General features: G+C 46.2%; 1 protein-coding gene across 1 annotated transcript; it reads right to left on the minus strand.

The window, feature by feature from the left end:
- Positions 1-365: 365 nt before the first annotated feature.
- On the minus strand, positions 366-26,015 carry DCST2 (DC-STAMP domain containing 2). Its single transcript, XM_075321202.1, has 15 exons — positions 25,511-26,015; positions 16,532-16,702; positions 15,218-15,319; positions 14,003-14,197; positions 12,629-12,694; positions 11,266-11,473; positions 11,011-11,168; positions 10,190-10,354; positions 9,898-10,065; positions 9,546-9,646; positions 7,429-7,559; positions 6,258-6,388; positions 3,820-3,913; positions 1,012-1,236; positions 366-867 (listed from the first exon to the last, which is right to left on the minus strand). The coding sequence occupies exons 1-15, from the start codon at positions 25,962-25,964 to the stop codon at positions 681-683; spliced, it is 2,556 nt and encodes an 851-aa protein (XP_075177317.1). The 5' UTR covers positions 25,965-26,015; the 3' UTR covers positions 366-680.
- Positions 26,016-26,585: the final 570 nt, after the last annotated feature.

Here is a 26,585-nt window from a genome sequence, read left to right on the forward strand (position 1 = left end):
GACCTTCATTTTATAGACGGCCATCTTGGTTATCTCATACATAAATTTGACTTGCTACTATTTAGCATATGATTAACTGCATTGTTACTGTTTTACTCCTGGTGTTTGAAAAATCTTTTTCTTCTTGTATACTACAAATTACAACCTGTTCTCACATTTCCTAATAACTCAGTGTGTTATTAGGTTGATTCTCAAGTGAAAGGTCACTGGTTTGAATTGAGAAGCGGCCGTATAGAACATTTCCTAAGAAAAGAGAAACAGCATCATCCTGCTCATCGATAGTGGTCTCTCGGCCAAGAAAATTGCCAAACTGCATCATGTGAGTGCCATGACAGTTGAAGAATATGAAATTAAGTCAGGTGCCATCTTTATTGATAACTTATCATGACCTAAGAAGGACTATAGAGAAGTTTAGATCTTTAGAAACCTCATGGGTAGGGGCAGTATTCAAGATGTTATTAGAAGGATGGTATATGATATTAGTCATATCTGTCAGGTGAAAGTTTAAGGTCATGATTGGTAGCTAGAGTCAAATTCGATGGTAGGGTTGAGTAAGGTGGTATAGTCACATTCGGTAGGTTAAGTCAAGTCTTCTAATAGGTCAAATCCAAGCAGAGATGGGCAGAGGTATTGAAGCATATTTCAGTGATGACACTGTAAAGAGGATGAGGGCCTTATTATTAGTAAAGACCCTTCTCCACATCCACTTCCTCTGTTCTGCTTCTGTAATTTCTTTTTTTCTTGCCCAAGACATCAGATAGACTAATCAGATCAAGGTTCTGCCCCTTGGTCGTAGTTGGTAATTTCCAGTCTGCATCGAAGACTTCTTCACTTGCCTGAGAACTTTGATATTCAAAGTCACTTTCACTGGGAAGACATAAAGAATGAGTTAAACAAATCGATATTATGAAGCTGTAAGAACGTGGACCTGGAGACCAAGAGTATCCTGTACTAGTCAGAGCTGTATATAAAGAGCGGTTGAAATCGATATGCAGTGATAACATGACTTACTCAGAATCATCATCATCGCTCGGCCCAGAAAAGTCTTCGGAGTCACTGGGCATTAAAGACTTATATTTTTTTATAAGGTCGTTGTCTTTCCCTCGATTTTTAATCGTTTCTTTTAATCGTTTTTTAACTACTTTTTTCAGTTTTTCCCTTTTGGATGAATCCTGTTTTTTGATGGACTTTGCTGCTTCCATCCATAAAGTGAGTGTTTCATCATCACTGGAGTCACTGAGAAACAAGACAAAAAAAAACTATCATGGAGCTTATAACTAGGATCATATCTATTAGTGATGACTCAAATTATACAAAATTTTGGATTCACAAGAATCGGGATTTTTTTATTCCCCAGCCAACCATTATTTCGCGGGATTACAGAGAACCAGCAAGGGGTTAAAAAAATCTCATTCACTTCTTCTTGGCCCTCCCTGTACCTGCCCCAACACCACTTATCCCACGATCATTTTTCCTGGCGTGTTGCAAATCAATGGCTTCTGTTGCATCCCAAGTGACCGCATGCAGTGCAACTCAAGTGATTGCTGCTCATTGAGCCCAATGTACTGATGTGTGGCTTACTAAATAAAAGAAAAACAATCTTTGGCTTATGTCCTCCTCTCAGCTCTTCTGAGACCTGATGCATGTCAAAGATGTGCATTGCACCCTACATGAAGACCATGCATCGCACCTCAAGTGATGATATGGGGCTTAGAGAATAAAAGATCCCACTGGAAGCGGCTGGCGTTCATGAGCGAGACTGAAGATAGATGACGGAAGAGCTGATCCGAGAAGAAGCAGTGTTTTAGCCAAACATCAGCGGATCTGTTGGGTGTTTAGATCTGAAACCCTGAAAAATGGAATTCGATTGAATCCACCAACAAGGCCATTGACATTAATGCAGCAGATTGTGCCACTTTTTGTATCCACCTATTTCAGACAGGCAAGAAAATAATGTCCAACAAAGCCCAAAATGACACCTTCTACTTCATCAAAGTCAATGGCCCCATCAGCAAATACCTTTGAATCCAGTTTTTCAATGCTCCAAACGTAAAGCTCCGATAAAGCCTCTGACGTATAGCTGTGAACATAGCCTTAGACGTTTTTTTTCTTAACCCTTTTCCGGTGATACAGTTTACATCAATTTTATTTGATCCAAATCAAATTCCAACCCCAATCTCAAAATGTGCTCAGTTCTACAGTACTCTGATGATGTCATCTCTGCAGTGATGTAAAACATGATGTCATAACCTTTCTGCTTATAAAAACTGTTAGTGGTATCTTTCTTATGGCGAACACTACGGTCCTGATTCCTGATTCCTCAAGGAGTTTTTGCCTGTTTTCTGCTGTAAAACTCCTTGAAATTTTGCAAAATTGATGCAACTTGAAGTCGTCCCAAAAAATTGCGACATTTGGAATTTCTACCCCAGACATGGCCAACTTTAGAAAAGCGGGCAAAGCCCACCTGTCAAATCATGATAATTTGCTTCACAAAAGTGGGATAAATTATAACAGAAATGTATTCAGGTCCATGACTGAAGTAATGATTTTGGTGAGTTGCATGTGAGTTTAAGATGTGCCAAAATCATTAAGTGCACCCTTCATTAAGGGTGGCGTTACACGAGACGACATATCATGCGATCGCATGAGCCGTTTGTGCGTCATGGGCAATTCATTGCCCGTGTCGCACAAAGTCATTAAACCCCCGTCACACGCACTTACCTCCCTTACAACGTCGCTGTGGGCGGCGAACATCCTCTTCCTGAAGGGGGAGGGACGTTCAGCGTCACAGGGACGTCACACAGCGGCCGCCCAATAGAAGCGGAGGGGCGGAGATGAGCTGGACATAAACATCCCGCCCACCTCCTTCCTTCCTCATTGCCGGCGGGACGCAGGTAAGTTGTTGTTCGTCGTTCCCGGGGTGTCACACGTAGCGATGTGTGCTGCCACAGGAACGATGAACAACCGGCCCTCAGAAGGAGGAACGACATTATGGAAATGAACGACGTGTCAACGAGCAACGATAAGGTGAGTATTTTTGCTCGTTAACAGTCGTTCGGAGGTGTCACATGGTACGACATCTCTAACGATGCCTGATGTGCGTCACAGATTCCGTGACCCCGACGACATATCGCACGATATATCGTACCGTGTAACGCCGCCTTAAGATTAGCAATCAAAATGCCAGACAGAAACATTGACCTCCATTCATTGAAGGGGTTGTCTACTATTAGGGCAACCACTTCTGATTCCACATTTCCCCCAGGTAAAATAATAAAGCCTATATTCACCTTCCGTACCCACGTCCTTCCAGGGGTGTCGGGGCTGGCGATTACAGGCTGTCGGTTACAAGGCTCACGTGCAGTTGTGACATCACGCGAGCCCAGCATCCAACAGCTTCCTTCTCCCGCCTTCGGACCAAATGACTAATCAACGAAAAGTGAGAGGCAGCCACAGCGCGCACTTCCTGCTGATTAACTAGTTCGGTCCAAAGGTGGAGAAACACAACCGGTGCTGATTGAATATAGGGGCTCTTATGACGTCACAACCCCACGTGAGTCTCGTAACATCAAGTCCAGACACCACTGGAAGGATGCAGGTATGGGAGGTGAGTGTAGGTTTTATTATTTTCCCTGGGGGAAACAAGTGGAATCAGAAGGGGTTGTCCTAGTAGTGGACAACCACTTTAATGAATGGAGGCCAACGATTGAGTCTGCTGCTGGTGTATAGAACTGATCACTACACCGGAGAAAACAAATCTGTGAGATATATACTGACTATGTAACTACAGGAACGATTACAGACATACAAATGACTTACATTTCTTCATCCTCTACATCATCGTCTAGTAGAGGTCCCATACACAGGGTGCAGACATTTTTCAATATCTTGGAGCAACCTTCACAGTACATGCCTATTAAGATCGACAATATTTATTAGACTAAATTGTGATTACAGTCATATCCATCATTTTTCAAAGCTTTGTATTCTGGTGCAACTGGGCACAATACATGAGGCTAGAAAGCTTGGTTATTCTATATGATGGAAGTGTACCGCCCTGAGAGGGGCCCGGCTACTTCCTCCGCTTGCTCGGGCCGAGCCGCTCGAGGTCCGGGCTCAGGTGGTCGGTGGCACAAGCGCCTCCGGACCGGGGGCCGCGTCACTCTTGTTAAAGGGGTAGGCGGTGGGAGGATGGTGGTCGTGTAATGGGTCGTGACGCCACCCACGGGTCGTGGTGACGGGAGAAGCACCGCCACTGCGGCTGAAGTGATGGCGGGCTCGTCCGGGATCGGTGTTGCGGCCGCAGCCGAGATGTTAGCCCCTCCGTGGGTTGGGGCGGCGTGTCCCGGGGCCCGGTGGGAGACTGTAAGGGTTGGTTGTTGTTGTTGTCGGGGTGCAGGGCGCCGTGCCGCGGTGTAGTGTGTCGCGCCCGCATGGCACTGGTGTACTCACAATTAATTCACACTGACTCACTGGTAAACCAAAGTTCGGGTCTGGTCGGTTCCCGCGACCGGATGCTGATGTCCCCCTGCGGGGTTTATGGTTGCCCCTTTTCCCGTGCACCTCTAGATGTTTGTGTTTCGGCTCCTCCCTGACTGAGCAGTGGTAGCCCGCTCCCCGGCATTGAGCTGCCGGAGGAGCCCTCGGTTGCCCGCAGGCACTGGCCCGTCGGGTGTTTGGCCCTTGGCGGTGGCGCTCACCCGGTCTCGGTGGGCTTTTGCCTTCTTTCGGGACTTTGGTTGTGGATAAACCCATGAGGTCCGGCCAGCAATCAGTCAATTCGCCTATATTCAGTGGCTTCTAAGCTAGGATTGAGTACCCTTCTTTTAGTGCTCCGATACACGTTTGACTCACCGGTTCGGGACCGGCGGGCCACAACCCAGGCCCGGTCCGTACGGTTCCGCCGTTTGCTGCACCGGTACTCCTGCAGACGGCCACCACTGCCTGCCTGCCTAACGTTCTCTAAGGGGCCAGGCTCCTACCCGGGTCCCTGACAGCTGCTTCACTACCACTCACTGTCACTGTACAAACTCTTCTCCTTGAACTTCCTGCCCCAGGACAGTAGTCTCCTCGGTGGGCGTGTCTTTCCGCCTGACTCCGCCCACCTTGGTGCACCTGGTGTGCTCTACTCGCCCTGAGGGAGGCATCAGGTCTCCCTTTCGACCTCACAGGGGGTGGGGGTGTGTGTGTATGTGTCTGTCATACAATGGCAGGTATGTATGTGGTAACAGTGGGTTGGCCACTGGAGATATGTGGTAGTCCTACATCCAGATAATGCCAGGGTGTAGTGTAAGTATCCTGCGCCTCCCCTTTCCATGGATGGTTAGCACTCCTCGGGTCCCTTTCACAAACCCAATATTGAACCTGTGTGCATTCATTGTAATTTGAGGTCAATTCTGATGTTTGTATATTGACCTTCTAGTTTTTTTTCATTTTTTTGGTAAAATAAACTTATGTATAATAATGTTCTAACAATATTTGTTTTTGTTTTTTTGTATATAACAATTTTATTACTCCTTCCCTAAGTCTAACCATAAGCCTAAAGCTGGTCATACATATTAGATGGCTGTTGGATGACTGATGCGTAACAGTCATCTTAGGCTAGTTTCACAGATCCGGCTTTTCGCCGGTTTGCCGGATTCGGCGCATGCCAGCACAGTGTATACAGTACAATGGCAGCACGACAAGCGCCGCTCACATGCTGTCATGTGACCGGAGCATGTGACCCGGAAGTTGCGGCGCTGACATTGTACTGAATACACTGTACTGGCGTGCGCCAGATCCGGCAAACCAGCGAAAAGTCAGATGTGTGAAACCGGCCTTAGCCCACTCTCCCATACACAGGAACATTAATTTGGCTGAGTGCTCTTGTTCTCTATGCAAAAGCCACCGACCGATACGTTGGCCTGTGTCAGCTTATCTCTGGGAGAGCAATAGGAACATTAGTCCAAAATTGGACATGCACGATCAACATTTATCCCAACCATCAATTGTCCAGTGCCCCCAAACACATTGACTATTGGCTGAACCCATCGGTATTATGGGTGCCCTAACCATAACCCTAGCCCTAAGCCTAAATGTAAACAAATTGCTTTCCCCTACCCTAATTATAGTTAGAAAGAAGTGTAAGCCCATGAAGACAGTACATGGCACACCGATGGCATTTTGCCCCATATCACCCCACAGGCAACCACCCACTTTGGCCACCCTCACATTCTATCACTGGAGTAATGTCTTACATTGAGCAGGCTTCTTACCTTTGCAGCCAGGGGTGCTGCAGGCGCTGTATTCCTCAATGTTCTTGTTGGTACGTATCTGGGCACATCCCATGCAATACTCCTCAGAGGCTCCCATATATTTCGCTAACCCACCGCATAAGAGTGGGCACCTGTTAAAAATATTACGAGAGACAAGTCATCTATAGATAAGCGGTGCATGTACATTTTGGGTACATATACAGTACAGACCAAAAGTTTGGACACACCTTCGCATCTCTAGAACAACTATTAAGAGGAGACTTTGTGCAGCAGCCTTCATGGTAAAATAGCTGCTAGGAAACCACTGCTAAGGACAGGCAGCAAGCAGAAGAGACTTGTTTGGGCAAAAGAACACAAGGAATGGACATTAGACCAGTGGAAATCTGTGCTTTGGTCTGATGAGTCCAAATTTGAGATCTTTGGATCCAACCACCGTGTCTTTGTAGAAAAGGTGAACGGATCGACTCTACATGGCTGGTTCCCACCGTGAAGCATGGAGGAGGAGGTGTGATGGTGTGGGGGTGCTTTGCTGGTGACACTGTTGGGGATTGATTCAAAATTGAAGGCATACTGAACCAGCATGGCTACCACAGCATCTTGCAGCAGCGTGCTATTCCATCCGGTTTGCGTTTAGTTGGACCATCATTTATTTTTCAACAGGACAATGACCCCAAACACACCTACAGGCTGTGTAAGGGCTATTTGACTAAGAAGGAGAGTGATGGGGTGCTACGCCAGATGACCTGGCCTCCACAGTCACCAGACCTGAACCCAATCGAGATGGTTTGGGGTGAGCTGGACCGCAGAGGGAAGGCAAAAGGGCCAACAAGTGCTAAGCATCTCTGGGAACTCCTTCAAGACTGTTGGAAAACCATTTCCGGTGACTGCCTCTTGAAGCTCATCAAGAGAATGCCAAGAGTGTGCAAAGCAGTAATCAAAGCAAAAGGTGGCTACTCTGAAGAACCTAGAATATAAGACATATTTTCAGTTGTTTCACACTTTTTTAAGTGTTTCATTCCACATATTTTAATCCATAGTTTTGATGCCTTCAATGTGAATCTACAATTTTCAGAGTCCTGAAAATAAAGAAAACTCTTTGAATGAGAAGGTGTGTCCAAACGTTTGGTCTGTACTGTACATGCATGTACATTTATAAAGGAGATGTAATTACTTTGCAGCAAGTATAAGCAGAATGCTGTTGTGTCCCTTGTCTGCTGCGTTGCTTTTGATCGTCTGAAGAAGAGCCTTCTCCACATATAAGCGCTTAGTTAGCAACTTATTATAGAGGAAACAAATCCGCACCTAATAGGAAAGGAAAAATACATTTATTATTGATACCATTTGTCCTATAGAAAACCAGCTTTTCTTTATCTAAGGACATGTAACGCAAATTTTCCTTTTTTTTGTGCTTTAATTTTCTCTGCTAGTTTCTAAGAACAATAACTTTTTTAAAATTATTTTTCATTGATAGAATTGTATTAATTAGTTTTTAATTAAACAATTCATTTTACCATATAATGTGCTGAAAAAATAAAAATGAAAAGCTTTACAAAAAAAAAACACAATTCGGTCATTGTTTTTTGAGTTTTGTTTTTACGGCGTTCATTGTGCGGTAAAAATATCCTGGCGATATGATACTCCAAGTAAATACGACTATGATAGTATCAAACTTTTCTTTTATTTTTTTTTTTTTATTTTAGTGGTTTAAAGAATTTAGAATTTTTTACAAAAAAGGGTTTTGTTTTGCAATTTTTCTGGAGATGGAGCTTTATAAGCTTTTTTTATTTTCTTAGCGAGATGTGTTTTTTACTGATACATTTTTGGGGGTACATACATGTTTTGATATCTTTTTATTGCATTTTGGGGTAAGCTACAGTAGATAACTGATAAGCAGCAATTTTCCTGTTTCAGTTTTTCCTTTGTTTTCAGTGTTTAATGTATAAATTAAATCATTTTTTATGGACACAAATAATTTTGATATACACACGACATTACCAAAAATGTTCATTTTTTATCTATTTTATTTGGATGGGGGTGATTTAAATTTTTTTATGCTTCTAACATTTTCATTTACTTTTTGCTTTATTAATTACAGTAGTTGGCCATGGAGACTTGAACCTGTGATCTTTTGATTGCTTCCTCTACAAACTGCAATACTACAGTATTGCAGTATATGGGCGCATTCAAATTGGTTCCCACGATTAGACCAGAATGCTCGAGCTGGACACGAGTCTCTCGAAGCGACCGTGACAGCTTAATATATTTTTATGAAGCCGTCACATTCAGGTCTGGAGACCTGTGGTCAATCCATGCATGTTGGTCCGATCTTGAAATGATTTGTATGTGCACAAGGTTTATTTACTGATCTTTCATGAAGCCCAACCTCAGGCTGGGCTTCATAGGAGCACTAGGTTGGCAGCTATTGAAAACCAACTTCAAGAGATCTGCGGCTAGTCCGACCTTGAAACAATTTGTACAGACATCTGAATTTGCACAAAGTTCATTTATTGATCTCCCATGAAGTCCAGCCTCAGGCTAGGCTTCATAGAAGCCCCAACAAGGTGGCTATGGAAGGCCAACGTTGAAAGACTGCGGACAGGGTGCCATTTTGGTCCGACCTTGGACCAATTTGTACAGACGTTTGAATGTGCACAAGGTTTATTTACTGATCTCTTATGAAGCCCAACCTCAGGCTAGGCTTCATATGATCACTAAGTTGGCAGCTATTGAAGGCCAGCTTCGAGAGACCTGTGGCTAGTCCATGCATTGTGGTCCAACCTTGGAACAATTTGTACAGACGTTTGAATGTGCACAAAATGTATTTATTGATCTCCCATGAAGTCCAGCCTCAAGCTAGGCTTCATAGAAGCCCCAGCAGGGCGGCTATTGAAGGCCAACGTTGAGAGACTTGCAGCCAGTGTGCCATTTTGGTCCAACTTTGGACCAATTTGTACAGAAGTTTGAATGTGCACAAGGTTCATTTACTGATCTCTCATGAAGGCCAGCCTCAGGCTGGGCTTCAAATAGGCACAAAGATGGTGGCTATTTAGGGCAACAGCTGCAATGACAGCTCATCTTCTCCACATGATATTTGCTGCTGTTAGCAGGTAGGGCCAGTGATTGTATAACACAGATGGCGCTTGCCAAGTATGAAGTTGGCTGATTAAATGAGCCTGCGCCACACGTCCACACCCATACATAGGATGTACCAATAAGTCCTATATCGGGAAGGGGTAAATGTTACTCTCTCATGTCTCTCAATAAACAATGGGTTATGTATTGTCTCACCTGCTCACGGGTTGGATAATAATAGGCACATATGTAGCGTTTGAGTCTCTTCATATAAATCCCAAAAATGGAAATAAAAAATGCAAATCCATGCATGAACGCTGAAGAAAAATGAGAAGAGCAACTGGTTAGTGTCAAAAAGAGAACAATAAGGAAGTGATGGGAAAAGAAGAGGAGGAAATCTGGGAAAACACGCTATGCTATGGTTTTACGGAAGAGTAGAATGTCTTATTACAAATTTGCATTTCCCCTTTTAAGACAAAAATACTTGCTAAAAACATCAGTAATTCTTTTTTCAGACCATTTTATACTTTACCCTACTACAACTTCTTCCCTGTTGATAGACACATACCGATAAGAATATATTCATGGTAGTCTGGTTCTGAGGGACGGATTTGGCATTTTGTAGTTTGCACAGTGATATTGGAGGCCTGAATAGCTTCAAAAGCAGAAACCATGGTCGTGTAGATGTCATCCGCATATCCAGACCCATTGACAAGCATGGAAAATATAATAGGAGCTGAAACAAGAGGAAGGAAGGGATGGGCATGTTAGAGACACAACACGATCACTTATTTTCTTTATATCTCTTGCCACCATTGTGGTATGGTCATGGAGGATAAGGAGAAATCTGGAAAACTCACCACGAGTCACTACGTCTCCTTTCATTATGTGGTCCACAACATCAAGTACCCAGAAAAAAAGGTAATCCAAAGATGATGCGAGCAGTGCAACGAGGAAGCTCCGAAAGACGTTGATAATTTCGAAGACATATCCTTTTTTTTCTTTCCTAGTTAGAGATAATGAGGCTTGGAAGAGATGTGAGAATAAATGGTTGCATACAAGTTCTAGACATTACCTATAGGCTTTAAGATGAGAATATTTTGTATTTCCTGATTGTGCTAGAGATGAGCGAATTGATTCTAAATTAATTGGATTTGCTTCAAATTTCACCCAAAAATTCTGAGGAGATTTCCAGGAATCCAACAAAATCCAACCAATTTGCTGGATTCTGAGGGCTTAGAATGGTTGGTAAAACGGTAAACTTTGTACTCATCTCTCTTTGGCCCTTCCCAGTCACTTTTCTTCCACCTTCTTCCTCTTCTTACACTTCTAGTGCTGCTATTCGTCACAAGGCTCCATGCCATCATGTGGGGAGAGATACCCATCATCGATGTCAATGACTTACGTTGTGCCCCACATGGAGCCTTGTGAAGACCAGTGGAGGCTCGGATAGAAGACAGAGGAGCTTTTCGAAGGAAGAGCGATGGAGGTTTGTGGAGAGCTAAGAAGTTATGAGTTTGATTTTTTTTAACAACTTCCCAGAAGATTTGATTAAACCCAAATTTATTTACCATGAATTACATTTTCCAGACAAATCCCAAGAAATCTGCCAAATTTAAATTTTGTCTTATTCGCTCATCTCTAGGTTGTACATTACAATAACATTGCGTTGTGCTCTCACTAGGTCGGATGAATCCATACGCCTCGCTTGATGACAGAGGGAGCAGAGTATTGCGGTTTTGTTTTGCTCTCATTACATCCAGTTCAATGAAATCGCGGGTGATGTAGATGTTGTCATGATTGTTGTTAGTCAGGTATTTTTTGCGATAGAGCAGGGCCCTGAAGGGAAGACACAGAAGGTATAGAAGTAGTATATACATTACTGTAGATATATCCACTGTATGTACTGCGAATAGATGATCAGATCGGCTCTTACTGGATGTAGGTGAGGACGCAGACGAAGACCATCGAATAGCTGAACATGCTCAGCATCTCCATATACTTATCCACGTCTTCCTTTATTTCTTTGATCATACCAGAAGCGATTTCAAAATAGCTGACATTCAACTTTGCATCAAAATCGTGGATCACCGATATCTTAAAGTCAAATTGGCTCCTAAAGTTCCTGATTGCGGAGAGGATGGCTGTAGGGAGACAACATAAGAACAAGCGCACCTACCAATGAATTGATTGCTTGTCAATAGGCATCCAACTCCCATTATCTGTATATATTCTGGGTCAATGTATTATATATAGAGCAATTATTTTTAGTGATGACAGCCTCACTTCGCAGTGAATGGAATTTGCCTCGAGTTTTACAAAAAACTGTGGTCCACCAGAAAAAATGACTAGATCCACCATAAAAGATCGTTGGCTGATCTTCCTTTTGCTGGATTCAAAAAGGTCAGGAAAGGGCATCAACTAAGCTTCATGATGTATTGATCCTATGCACACATCCAGGGAGACCTAGACTGACTTGACATCATGATGAGTTGTGCTTCAACGTCATGATTTCTCAAGGTCTTGTGTTTGCCAGATGTGCCGAAGACCCGATGGGAAGACCGGATTGGGGAGAGGTGAGTATCTTTATTTTTTCACATTTCATTTATTGCCTTCTGAGGTCTGGAGAGATTCAGTTCTCATCGAGTGAACTACAAAGTCAAATCCCTAACAAATTTTCTTGCAATGATCTACATAAGTCACAGTCCAGGTCGGGGATTCTCCATACTAGTTGTTTAGATCTTTCATGTTTCTTAAAATCAGGAAAAAGGAAAGGGTTAAACCCCTGTGCCGTGGGGATAAACAAGAGATGACTGTAGGTAAATTCTTTGTGATTTGTATTTTTCAACGCGTTTCAGAGTCTAACTGACGCCTTCATCAGGACACTAAAACCACTGATGTACATGTGGTTTTTGATTCCTGATGAAGGAGTCAGTTAGACTCTGAAACGCGTTGAAAAAAAAATCATATAGAATTTACTCACAGAGTCATCTCCTTTTTTTCTTCACCGCAGCGGGGTTTAACCCTTTCCTTTTTTCTGCTTTTTTCCTGCAACTGCTGTGTCCTCGGCAGCCAACGTGGTTTGGTACTATACATTATCGGTAGTTGTGATCTTCACAACTCCCAGAGGTGAGTGTATCTGAGCTCTACATTCTAGCTCTACCTGGATAAGACAACATTTGCGCCTTATGTCTCCTCCAGATTTCACTTTTCATGTTTCTTAAAATGGCAGCAGAATGAGGGATGTAGGAGAAAAAAAATCAATCAATGGATCATTGTAAGAGATGTCATATACTTACGATTTTTTACATGTTTTCTTACAAATGCCTGCACATAGTCAGGGATGAGACAGAGGATGATAATAACTGAAACACAAGAATATGGGTGTTATTGATTGAAGGACATAGATATTGTCAGAAAAAAGTGTAACTATCAAATAACTGTGATGTCACCGCAGAAGACACAAATATATTCACTGACTTACATGTGATGTTCTAGAATTAGCTCTTATCAGAAGAAATAATACACAGCACCCAATATACAGTTGAATAGAATGGTGAAGTATGGAGTGTCAGCTCCTTGCTCCACCATGTTCCTGTACTGTCTTCTGATGCTTCTCCCAAGAGGTGATGTGTTATCCTTACATGTCCTGCACATTGGATTTATTTATATATAGCACCATACAGGGGGTAAAGGGCCATCATACTATGTAAGGGACTAGGGAAATCCTACTCCATGGTGGAAGCCTTTGGGGCATCATGCTGTGAGAGGGAAAGACACTAGGGGCACCATATTATGTTGGGCATCATTGCGTGAAAATGTGTGTGAAGGGTATATTTGTATGGGGGCAGACAATTGTGGCTTTATACTTTGTGGAGGACAATGGGGAGCACCATTTTGTGGGAACATCACTCTGTGTTGAGGGACACTGGGAGAATCATACCATGTTGTGGTGCATTGGGGGGGGTATCACATTATGTCTGCAGACAGACAATGTGGGTGGCATTTACATACAATGTTTGCTGGTAATAATCTGTCTGTCGAGGGCATTTTTGAACATCCCACTGTGTGGAGAGGTATTATTGGTGCTCCATACCGTGTGTGGGGCCGTAAAAGGGATATTTAATAGTGTGGAAACACTTAGGAGTTTCAGAAGGGAAACTTTTTTGTGTTAATTTATGTAAAGCAGTGGTTGGGATTATCGGTGTGCCCACCTTTCTTTTAAAAGGATAAGGCACAGCCAACATAGTGGAGGTATATCGAGGTGCACTTGTTGGTTTCCAAACCGTAAGTCAATCAAATAGGTACAAGGCACTCTCAAGGGTTAATTTTCATATAATTTATTCCAAAATAGTCTTAAACATGTGATGTTTCAGCCACTAGGTGGCCTTCATCAGACAACTGGTATCATAAACTGGCCAAAATTGGAGTGTCAAGGCAACGGTGGACACCATTGCCTTGACACTCCAATTTTGGCCAGTTTATGATACCAGTTGTCTGATGAAGGCCACCTAGTGGCTGAAACGTCACATGTTTAAGACTATTTTGGAATAAATTATATGAAAATTAACCCTTTAGAGTGCCTTGTACCTATTTGATTTCCCACCTTTCTTGTCCTTCGGAGTTGGGTGCTATGCTATTCCATGATGATAATTCTATGATGTTATACTTACTTTTCGCCAGGCCGCACAGTGGCCGGAATACATCCAGGATATAACATAGGAAGCCCATGAAGGACATCACTTTGAAGCAGTTATTCTTGGCTTCATCAAAGGCTTTGTTGCACTTTATATACGGCCGTTCCAGCTCTTCACTACAGATATCACCGATGTTAGCGATGAATGCCCACACGGCACGAAGGTTCTTCACTATAGGAGAAATAAGGCAGAGTCTGGTATAGAAGGAGGACTGATGTGACAATCTATACACTATTTCTAATAGCCTAAATGTGGGTTATGCATGCCCATTTGGTAAAGATTTAGTTATTATAGTGGGTCCCCTGCTCTGACCTACATGTGAGGAAAGACCAAGAGCTGCTGTCACGGGTGTGTCATGGTGACGGACAGTCCTGTGGTGCTCAGCTATAGAAGGTCACAGCATTTGGCTGTGAAAATTACTCCCTGACCTTCTATTATTCCTGCTTGGTGTATTTGGTATCTTATGTATCTCCTCTGCTTGGTTTTCATCCCTTTCCCTTTAGGACCCTGCAGAGTTCCTCAGTCTTTCAGCTGCTTTTCATCAGCACTTCCCTGGGTGTCTTTATATACCCTCATTTCCCCTTACTCTGTGCTGGTGATAAGTCTAATACCCTTATCAAGTCTTCAATGCAAGCAGTCAGCTGCTATCCTTCTGGAGAAATGGTGTTGTCACAGTTCCTCTCCCTGAGTCATCTAGAGATAAGTGACTTGTTTACTTTTCCCATGTTTGTTATCCATGTTTTTTATTTAGAGCCCAGTATGGTTGACTAAGCACTCATCCAATCCACTCCATACCTAGTGCCTACTTCATGGTCAGCCATGGTCAAGTATCCAGCTCGGCGCATAGGTGCAAAACCTATCTAGGGTGGTGAGGGAAGCCAGGGCCCAGTGATAATCTTGGTCAGGGGTCACTCTCTACCCCCTCCCTAAACATAGGGTTTCCCTTTCATTTTGCCGTTGGCTTGGTACTTCCCGTACCTAGCGTGGCGTGACAGCTGCATACCAGAGAGCGCAATGGCCATACAGGATGGTACGGACAATCACGGAAGATGTTATAACAGGTCACATAAAAAGTCTCCAGCTACGAGACCCTCCATGACCATCCAACTGGGACATCTCCTATAGACAGTACTGCCACAGACCAGTCGCTCCTCTCCAAACATCCACAACTATGCACGCCCCAATCCTTACTGGTATGTTTGAGCCCATCAAAGAATCTGCGGAAGAATCTGGATGTGCTATCCGTGCCTGAGCGAAGCTTTTTTCCGATGCTTTTTAAAGCGTTCAGAGCACCTAGAAAACAACAGAGTATAATAGCATCACATGGATCTCAGATAATAGAGATACAAACAAATTATTTTTATTTTATTATTTATTTTTTTTTTTAAAAATTTCCAAAATCAGTTTAACCCTTTAAAAATAAAAAACTATGCTAGTTTGGTAGGATCATACCAACTTGGAAAATGATGATGGCAGATTGTCACGGGTGACAGACAGTCATGTGGTTCGGGCCATAGAAGGTCACAGCGTTTGGCTGCGCAGAATGCTCCCTGACTTTCCATTGTTCCTGCTGTCAGTATTATTGGTATAGGAGCTTTCCTGCTGGATTCATCTCTCCCCCTTTTGAACACAGCAGGAGCTCGCCTTCCACCCAGCTGCTGATCATCAGAATTCTCTGGGTGCTTAAATACCCCTTCCTTCCCTGGACTGGTGATGGTGATATTTTCAGTTCATTCAAGCAGTGGTTGCAAGCAGGAGGCTTGTACTCCTCTGTTGTATGGTTGCTGAACACTGTGCTGAACGTCTACCTGTGTCATATATGGATAAGTAGTTCATGCATTTCCCCCTGTGTGTCCTCCTTGTATGGTCTATAGTGTTTAGTGGGGTTGATGAAGAGCTCATCCCATTTGTTCCCTATTTAGTTCCCAGCACTAGGGATATGTAGGGTCAGGTATCCGGTTCGGCGCATAGGTGTGGAACCTATCTAGGGTGGTGAGGGACCCCAGGGACCAGCAGTAGGTTTGGTCACTGGTCACCATCTTTCCTTTCCGTAGACACAGGGTTTCTCATCCTTGTCTTTCGCCGTTCGCTTGGTACTTCCCCATACTGCACAATGAACGCTGTAAACACGACACCTCCCAAAAAAGGCAGAATTTTCATTTTTTGTACCTTCTCACCTCACTTGGAATGATCTTTCCCATGTTGCTGTACAATGAAGTCTCCTTCAAAACTACAATTTGTCCCACAAATAAAAAAACGACTTAAAATAAATAGCTATGTCTAAATAGAAATAAAAAAGTTATAATTCTTGGAAGGAAGGCGAGCAGAAATGAAAGCACACAAGCGAATATTGTCTGCGGGGGTTAAGGGAGGCAGGAAAAGAGGTTCTTCAGCAGCTGTGCATTTTGCTGTTCTGTGCCTGAGCTGCGGCAGAGCACCATGGTGTATACGGTATCTTAGCTGCTGCAGATGTTATGGGAAGCCTGGAAGTTACTTGTTACTTACTCATTAGCGGCTTTGTGATTTTGCTCGCCAGCTCTCTGGTCTCGTTTAGCGCTAGCTCAGCGCCACACGCCATTGATGCTGTGGAGCGCTGGACATTCTCCACCACATTTGCACTGGGACCTTGCAAGACCAAAGTGAAGGCAATGAGGAGGATCACGGTCTTTGCTTCTCCTGAAATCAAAAGACAGAGAAGAGATATTATAACGGCCATATATACACTACTCAATACTGAGATTGTAACATCAAGACGCACAAGTCGTGTAGATATGGAAATCACGGGATGGATATGTGTCGCCCTGGGCAAGCCAGGGGACACAGATAACAACACCACTACACCCCACACTCCAGGTAGGCACACCTGCTAACCAGAAATCCTTGTTGCCTCCCTCCAGGAGTCTGTGATGCACACCAGGGGGTGGGCCAGGCGGTTGGCTCCGCCCACCAAGGAGCTCACAACTCTGGAGGCAGGAAGTAACCAGGCAGAACTGTCAGGGACATGAAGGAGTGAACAGCAGAGTAGCCCAAGCAGGGGCTAGAGGAAACAACCAGAAGTGAAAGTGAAGGAAAGGAAAGTGGAAAAGGAGAAAAGCAAGAAGTGGTGACAGCGCAGAGAGTGTGCAAAGCCTGAGAGCCCAGCTGTGTGTAGGGCTAGAACAGCAAGGTCAGCGACGGCGGTGACTGTCCGGAGTGGGACAGTTCGGAAGTTCCTGGAAGGACCCCGTTGGCTGTGTGCCCGGTGGTCTGGAGCAGTGTTCCGAAGGACAGTCAGCACCAGGGCAGGGGCCTCTCGGACCCCGGCAAGGCTAGGAGTCGCCCAATTTGCCGAATCCGTCAGTGACGGGGACGCAGATCCCCCAACAACAAAGTCCCGATTGACGGCAACAGCCCGACCATTAACGGGGAGACACCGCCACCGCCAAGGCACCAGTTTCCCCAGGGCCAGCGCCTGCGGGCAAAGTGTAGAGCTCCTCCGGCCCAGATTGCAGTCGGGGAGCGGGTAACCGGAGGGAATCCACCGATACCACCAGATCACACAGGTGCAAGGAAGAGAGACGTCACCGTCACCTACCGGGAGTGCAGGTGCAGCCGTCTGTGGGACCGTCCTACCAGCCGTTGGTTTACCGTACAAACTGTGTCCGTGTCAGGCTGAGTGAGTACCATAGTGCCGCAAGGCACAGCGCTGCCCCCGCGTCCCTGCGCCCTCCAGGCCCTACACCTTGCATCTCTTCACCGGGCCCCGGGATCACCAACCCCTACCCACGGAGGGGTAACACAACACCTGGCTGCTCCCATCACCATCCCCGGGACCCCCACACTGAGCAGCGGTGGTGCCATCACCACAACCGTGGGTGGCGTCACGAACTATAATCCCAACAAACACCCCCCTTTTCACTCACGGGCGAGGAGTGTCGCTCGAGACACCCCGGGATCCGGCCCGCAGCTCGAGCCACCAGGAGCAACTGCCGGACCCGAGCAGAAGGGGTGAGCGCGGTGTGCTGACACCCTCCTCCCCGCCCGCGACAACTTGGCGTCACGAACAGGATCTTACCGCTCTGCCGTCAGGTAGAGGTGCGCCTTGTGACCGCCGGAGATATCCGGCAGAAAAATTTCAGAAGCCGCCATCTTTGGCGCGAAAAGTTCCCGCTCGAGCGTCTTCTCGAGCAGTAGAAGCGCGAAGGCCAAAACCCCGCCCCGAGAGAGGAGGGGCCGGAAAGAGCTAAGGGGGACGCGATGGCGGCAGGCGGCATGTAGTCGCCGCTATAAAAGCAAGGACGCCAGGACCTTGCCAGAAAACCGTTCCTGGAACCAAACAGTGGAGATACCATGTGGATGCCGTCCCGAAACACCGTGGCCCCCGCACCGGGAACCGCAGCGTGGGTGGAGATCCGGACCGCGCAGCTCCACCTAAGGCTGCAGGTCAAGATGCAGCTCCTCATGGAGGAGTGGGAGACCGACATGGCGGACGTTGTGGCAGCCGTGCGGAGACGCGAGGAGGAAGCGGAGGAAGGGAGGGTGAGTGACCCACGCCCCTATGTCCCGGAGGGACCGGTCGCTGCGGCTGAGGGACCCGGTCCAAGCCCTCTCCCCCCGTTGCCTCCTTCGCCACCCGTCTCGGAGGCCGTGACCCCGCCACTAGGCCCGCTACCACCGCAACCGGTAGCGATACCCAGCCCGTCCGCCCCAGCGGACCGACCTGTAGCCGGAGCCCGAAGCAAACCGGAGGCATTGCCATGGAAGGCCCCGAAGATTGCGCCAGAGACAGTCCCCGAGCAGTTCCCCGAGCCGGAGCCGATGACCCGCTCCGAGCCGAAGGCCCAACTGCGGAAAGCCCCTGTGCCCATCCCCCACACCTCGGCTGAGGTGGCGCCGGGTTGTTGCTGCAAGGCAGCGCCCAAGGCCATGACACCGCGGGATACGCCACCCACCTTCCTGACAGTGGGTAACGTACTGGATGTCCCGCGGGGCTCAACCCGTGCGCCGGAGCCATACTGGGACAGGGAGCCGACCAAGCTGGGCCTGGAAATCGCGGAGAGGGAGCGAAGAAAAGCCGAGCTGGTAGCCCGAGCCATCCGGGAAAAGGAGAACCTGCGGCAAGCGACCTTCCGTGTCCGGGGCCCGTTCTATGAAGGGCAGGTGCGGCGCTTCGATATCCGCCGGGGCTACGGGTTCATATACGAACCGGGCCTGGAGGCCGAGGTGTTTGTAGCCCGGCGGGATGTGCATGCCCATCTGCCCGAGGAGCATCCTGGCCGCAACCTAATACCAGGGGACATGGTGCGTTACACTCGGCACTGCGGAGAGAGGGGGTGGTTTGCCCTGGACGTAAAGCTGAAGGGCAGCCCGGAGAGCAAGGTGAGCTCTGCACCCCCTCCCTCGGAGGAAGCAGCAGCAGGACCGGAGTAGGGCAGCGGATGCTCATTGCACCGTCCCCCGTTGGGACCACCACTGAGTTATTTGTTTGAAAGTTTTTGAAAATTCTGCAATGATGAAAGATGATTACCCGAGTTTGTTACCTGATTTGCTGCAGTGATTTGCAACCGGCAGGAGCCGGCACCGTTGTCCCCGTGGGGACCGTTTAAAATGCATGGGAACTATCCATGGACAAGCCCGTGAACTCTGCAGGGCAACCACAAACGTTAGTGGCTTGTAAATATGTTGGGTACCGTTACCGTTTCCGCAATGCCGCCTCCGGAGAGGCAGGTTGGAGGGAGGGCCCTGAGCAGAGCAGGCCAGGGCCCAGCCACCAAAGGGACCGGTGGCTACCCTCTGGAGGGAAGGACAGATCCCGCTCGGGTGACTTGTGCTGGACTGTGGGTCAAGGGGTGCTGCCTGGGTTTTAGGGGCAGCATCAGGGCCAGGTTGCTTGGGTGGGAGAGAGCGGAAACCGTGACCGTACACCGTTGCAACGTTTAAAGTAAAATGTGCCTCCCGTCTTGGGAAGAGTTGATTAAAAAAATGTTATTTATGTTTTATTAACCCTTGTTATCCCCTTTTTACAGAAAAATAAAACCGGTGTAGGACGGCAGCCCGCGGACGGTCTGCATTTTGCTAAGGGGGAATGTGTCGCCCTGGGCAAGCCAGGGGACACAGATAACAACACCACTACACCCCACACTCCAGGTAGGCACACCTGCTAACCAGAAATCCTTGTTGCCTCCCTCCAGGAGTCTGTGATGCACACCAGGGGGTGGGCCAGGCGGTTGGCTCCGCCCACCAAGGAGCTCACAACTCTGGAGGCAGGAAGTAACCAGGCAGAACTGTCAGGGACATGAAGGAGTGAACAGCAGAGTAGCCCAAGCAGGGGCTAGAGGAAACAACCAGAAGTGAAAGTGAAGGAAAGGAAAGTGGAAAAGGAGGAAAGCAAGAAGTGGTGACAGCGCAGAGAGTGTGCAAAGCCTGAGAGCCCAGCTGTGTGTAGGGCTAGAACAGCAAGGTCAGCGACGGCGGTGACTGTCCGGAGTGGGACAGTTCGGAAGTTCCTGGAAGGACCCCGTTGGCTGTGTGCCCGGTGGTCTGGAGCAGTGTTCCGAAGGACAGTCAGCACCAGGGCAGGGGCCTCTCGGACCCCGGCAAGGCTAGGAGTCGCCCAATTTGCCGAATCCGTCAGTGACGGGGACGCAGATCCCCCAACAACAAAGTCCCGATTGACGGCAACAGCCCGACCATTAACGGGGAGACACCGCCACCGCCAAGGCACCAGTTTCCCCAGGGCCAGCGCCTGCGGGCAAAGTGTAGAGCTCCTCCGGCCCAGATTGCAGTCGGGGAGCGGGTAACCGGAGGGAATCCACCGATACCACCAGATCACACAGGTGCAAGGAAGAGAGACGTCACCGTCACCTACCGGGAGTGCAGGTGCAGCCGTCTGTGGGACCGTCCTACCAGCCGTTGGTTTACCGTACAAACTGTGTCCGTGTCAGGCTGAGTGAGTACCATAGTGCCGCAAGGCACAGCGCTGCCCCCGCGTCCCTGCGCCCTCCAGGCCCTACACCTTGCATCTCTTCACCGGGCCCCGGGATCACCAACCCCTACCCACGGAGGGGTAACACAACACCTGGCTGCTCCCATCACCATCCCCGGGACCCCCACACTGAGCAGCGGTGGTGCCATCACCACAACCGTGGGTGGCGTCACGAACTATAATCCCAACAAACACCCCCCTTTTCACTCACGGGCGAGGAGTGTCGCTCGAGACACCCCGGGATCCGGCCCGCAGCTCGAGCCACCAGGAGCAACTGCCGGACCCGAGCAGAAGGGGTGAGCGCGGTGTGCTGACACCCTCCTCCCCGCCCGCGACAGATAGATGTGATAACGATCTGCAGATGATGAAAAAACGGAAAGAACATTTTCAAAGCATCTCGATTTATTCAGTATCATGTATGAGCTCCAGGTGCAGAAATCCCCAAACTTAGAACCTTGGCTTATATCATTGAGGTTATTAGCGGATATTAATGGTCGGTTATCTCAGGAATGTCCTACCACTGTGAATGCACTTGGGCAAATCATCAAGATCCGCTGCTGGCAGCATCTCTTGCTGTTGTTGTTTAAGGAAGTCCAGGATACGAGCCATGAAAAATCTAGAGACACTGCAGACCATGGAAGCACATTTAGGGAAAAGAAGCTACTCAGTGGCACGAGCAATATGCAGCTTGCGGTTGTTGTGTGGTAAAATGGTCCCTGGGATATATTGAAGAAATGGTCTTTCCACTGGTTGCACAATTGATCCATTTTGTACTTTAGGTGAAATTGGATTCCACATGTCGAGCCTAAGGCAGGCTTTGCACGTTGCGACATCGCAAGCCGATGCTGCGATGTCGCACGCGATAGTCCCCGCCCCCGTCGCAGGTACGATATCGTGTGATAGCTGGCGTAGCGAAAATTATCGCTACGCCAGCTTCACATGCACTCACCTGCCCTGCGACCGTCGCTTTGGCCGACGACCCGCCTCCTTCCTAAGGGGGCGGGTCGTGCGGCGTCATAGCGATGTCACACGGCAGGCGGCCAATAGCAGCGGAGGGGCGGAGATGAGCAGGATGTAAACATCCTGCTCACCTCCTTCCTTCCGCATATCCTACGGAAGCCGCGGTGGAGATGTTCTTCGCTCCTGCGACCACACACAGCGATGTGTGCTGCCACAGGAGCGAGGAACTACATCGGATCATCGCGTTAGCGTAATTATGAATTACGCCGACGCTGCACCGATGATACGATTATGACGATTTTGCGCTCGTTAATCGTATCATCGAGCCTTTACACACTACGATGTCGCATGCGATGCCGGAAGTGCGTCACTTTCAATTTGACCCCACCGACATCGCACCTGCGATGTCGTAGTGTGCAAAGCCGCCCTAAGGTGGCAAAAAGACTATAAACCAAACTGACAAGGGTGCTGTTTGTGGTGCTTTTTTTGCACTACTTTCCTTACTTTTTACCTTGTTTTTTTATTCTATGTATTAATAAACATTATATATTTTATATTGTGTATTGGCTATTTTTTGCTATGGGTATATATATATATTTGTTACCCCCCTTCCTGACACCACAATCCGCTGATGAAGGCTACACACTGAAACACGGGTAGGGTCCTGGTGTCGGCTGGGCAATAGTGGGACATGCCCTCAGGTAAACACTTGCTATTTTAGCTACTTATCATCTTTACATACCAATGTTATATATATATTATCCTGCACTTTATTCAGCTCATGTATACCCAACTTTGGGAGCACATTGTTTTATATATTATATCATGTATTTATTATGTCTGTGGCCAAATATTCTTGAAGGAGCATGTGTACCATCTAATGTTTAGCTTGCTTTGTGGTTAGTGTTACATAGTTACATAGTTATATAGTTACTAAGGTTGAAAAAAGACCTAGGTCCATCTAGTTCAACCTTCCTCCACCAGTTCTACATTTGGTCACCAAGTCATTTATAACCAACAATGTTGTGTACTGAGGAATCATCCAGCCCTTTTTTGAAAGCTGTTATAGTATCTGCCATTACTACCTCTTGTGGTCGCATTCCACAGTCTGACCGCTCTAACTGTAAAGAACCCTTTCCTATTTAGCTGCTGGAATCGCTTTTCTTCCACTCGCAGTGAGTGCCCCCTGGTCCTTAGTATTGTCTTTGGAAGAAATAAGTCATGTGCCAGTCCTTTATATTGACCACACATGTATTTATACATATAAATGAGATCTCCTCTGAGACGTCTTTTTTCTAAGCTAAACATATCTAACTTTTTCAACCTGTCATCATACGGGCAGCCTCCATTACTCATCATACGGGCGGCCTCCATTCCTCATCACACGGGCGGCCTCCATTACTCATCATATGGGCGGCCTCCATTCCTCATCATACAGGCAGTCTCCATTCCTTGTAGTAGTCTAGTTGCCGCCTTTGAACTGACTCTAACTTCTGAATGTCCTTTTTAAAATGTGGAGCCCAAAACTGGATCCCATATTCCAGATGTGGCCTTACAAGTGGTTTATAGAGGGGTAACAATACGTTGGGATCCCGGGATCTAATCTCTCTTTTTATACACCCTAGAATGTTCTTTGCTTTAGCAGCTGCTGCTTGACATTGATGCTGCTGCTCAGCTTATTTGTAATGAGAATACCCAAGTCCTTCTCCTGTTCTGTAGTCCCGAGTTTACTTCCATTTAATGTATACGCAGCTATAGGATTACTCCGTCCTAGGTGCATTACTTTACATTTATCAACATTAAATCTCATTTGCCAAGTATCTGCCCATTCTGACATCTTATCCAGATCTTTTTGTAATATTGTACTATCAAGTTCAGTTTTTAATATCCTACATAGTTTGGTGTCATCGGCAAAGACTGACACTTTACTATCAATCCCATCCACAAGGTCATTAATAAAGAGAGTAAAAAGAATTGGTCCTAGTACAGATCCCTGCGGCCCCCACTGCTCCCGGTACAGATCCCTGCGGCCCCCACTGCTGACTATAGCCCATTTAGAGAATGTACCATTTATGACTACTCTTTGTTTCCTATCTTTTAGCCAATTCCTTACCCAGTTGCATATAGTTTCCCCTAGTCCTTGCTTCTGGAGCTTTAGTATAAGGCTATTATGTGGTACAGTATCAAATGCCTTTGCAAAGTCCAAAGGTGTATATTTCACTTAACTTAAAACTTTAAAATTTTACTTAAGTGTATATTTCACTTAACTGCATATTGTGATATACAGATATACGCTGGCCATTTTGGTGTGCTATAATAGTTGATTTATATCTCATACATTTATTATACATTGTATTGGCTAGATTTGCTATTTTGTATTTATTGAGGTTGTTATACCCCCCTCTTCTTTGGATTATATTTTGTATAACTATATACATACTATACACCAATATATGTTTTTTGTGGTGCACTGACACTGCTTTTGAGATATTTTTCAGCTGTCCTTCTTTTTGTCCCCTGCGGTGCCGTTTGTGGTGCTGTTTCGCACTACTTTCATTACTTTTTACTTTGTTCTTTTATTCTATCTTTTATTCTATGTATTAATAAACTTTATATATTTTATATTGTGTATTGGCTATTTTTTGCTATGAGCATATAGCTCAGACAAGAGGCATAACTACAATAGGTACAGGGGGTATGTACAGCCGCACCCGGGCCCTGGAGGCCACAAAAGTCCCTTTCACCTATATAAAAAGACCAATACTATTAAAGATTTGTAATAATAATAATTGGGGGCCCCGTTGGAGCTTTTGCATTGGGGTCCAAAAGCTTCATGTTACACCACTGGCCACAGGTGCTCCTTTGACCTTATGTCTCCTGTCTCAAAAGCTATCATGGTATATAGCAAAACAGCAATAGAGGCTGGAATGGAGGTCTGTCCTCTTCAGCGATGAGTCCTGTTTTTTTTCTTGGAAGCAATGAGAGCTGAAGATTGATTTGGAGACCACTTGGGCAACGTCAAAAAGCAGTCTTCATGAGGGAACATCACAGTGGTCCTATTCTCGAGATTATCGTATGGGTGGAAATAAGGTACAATAGCCAGACCCCTTCATTCCAGGTTCCCTATCAGCTTGGTATTACATTGATTTGATTGTGGAACCAGAGATAAGGCCATTTCTCCAAAACATCCCAGGAGCCATTTTCAAGAGGACAACACCAGGATGCATGTTGCTCGTGCTACTGTGAGCAGTCTGCATGGCCTAAATGTGCCACTATGGCGAACTTGTCTCCCATAGAGCACATCTGAGATGTCATTGGTCAGAAAGTGCAAGGGAAGCTGCCAGCACAGGATCTTGATGATTTCTCCAGTACATTCAACACGGCAGAACATTCCTCAACCAACCATTAATAACCTCATTAACAGCAGCCAAGGCAAGTGAGTGTTTTTTCTACACACGTCTGAATATATTGGGATGTTTTGATCATTTTCTTTCCACTTCTTAATGATTTGCATAATATTAGCATATATGTATGTATATGATTTATCCTAATGCTCTGACCTGAGAGAATCTGCGGCATCATTAGGAGAACAGTTATTCGGACTCTTATGGAAAATGCCAGGCCGAGTGTTAGGAAGAATCCGATGACGATGCTCGTTGTCAGGCAGAACCATAGGTTGTAATTTTTAACAAACAGGACAATCATGGCATACAGGCTGGTGAGGAAAATGCCGGAACAGAATCCTGCAAAGCGTCTCACTGCAACTTTAGTATGGGTGTCCTCTCTGATTTTGGGCTTGGTCACCTTCCTGTCCTCATCGATGTAATCGTCAGCACTGATCTCCTCGATTTCTAATTGGTCTGCAGCCGACGGACAGAGCAGGGGCACACAGGTGCAGTGGCAGGTGCAACAAGAGCAATACGAGCATGGAGCACAGCAAACACTCCTGCAACATGCGCAGATGTGGCCGCACCAACCGCACAGCCACTCAAACGGCCCTTCTCTTGTCCCCATTATGTAAGGATCATCAAGGACTGGATTCCATCTATAAAGAATCAATGTATCTTCACTGGAATCTCTGAAGAAATAACTGACATCAGGACCGGTACGGAACATTCCGCGGTGATTAGGTCACAGAACCGGTCATGGTTTGTTTTTTTATGAACTTTATGTAATCACTTCATCATCTTCACCATTATTTGGCAAGTTTATAAAGTGTCAAATATTCAGTAAATTATTGCATCGTTATTCAGGTTGGAAAAAGATTTGGATTAAACCGTTCTTGATCAATAGAATTATCTAACACTAGATTATTTACAACCCTCAATGCCATGGGAAGTGACAAAAGCTTCCAGACCTTTTTAAAATGCGGTATAGAGTCTCTGCCATTACCACCTCTTGTAGTAGGGTTTTCCACAGTCTGACTGCTCGAATTGGAAACAAATCTTTCCTATTTAGATGCTGAATCCCGAGGTCATGTGCCTGTCCGTTATATTGACGACACCTGTTTATGCATGTACTGTAAATGTGATCTCCTCTGTGGCATCTTTTTTTTCTAAGCTAAAATTTTATCTATCTTCTCATTATAAGGGATCATATACAAGAACCTATTTTCAGTCCGAGTGTCATCCATGC

This window comes from Anomaloglossus baeobatrachus, chromosome 8, assembly GCF_048569485.1.
Source record: "Anomaloglossus baeobatrachus isolate aAnoBae1 chromosome 8, aAnoBae1.hap1, whole genome shotgun sequence".
NCBI classification, from domain to species: Eukaryota; Metazoa; Chordata; class Amphibia; order Anura; family Aromobatidae; genus Anomaloglossus; species Anomaloglossus baeobatrachus.

What these genes read in the sequence shown, in the direction of transcription:
- DCST2 (XM_075321202.1), bottom strand. Translation starts at nt 25,964, where the DNA reads ATGGGGACAAGAGAAGGGCCGTTTGAGTGGCTGTGCGGTTGGTGCGGC. An exon ending in GATGCCGCAGATTCTCTCAG is followed by an intron (nt 16,703 to 25,510) that starts GTCAGAGCATTA and finishes TTTTGATTTCAG; the next exon opens with GAGAAGCAAAGACCGTGATC. An exon ending in AGCGATGATGATGATTCTGA is followed by an intron (nt 868 to 1,011) that starts GTAAGTCATGTT and finishes ATGTCTTCCCAG; the next exon opens with TGAAAGTGACTTTGAATATC.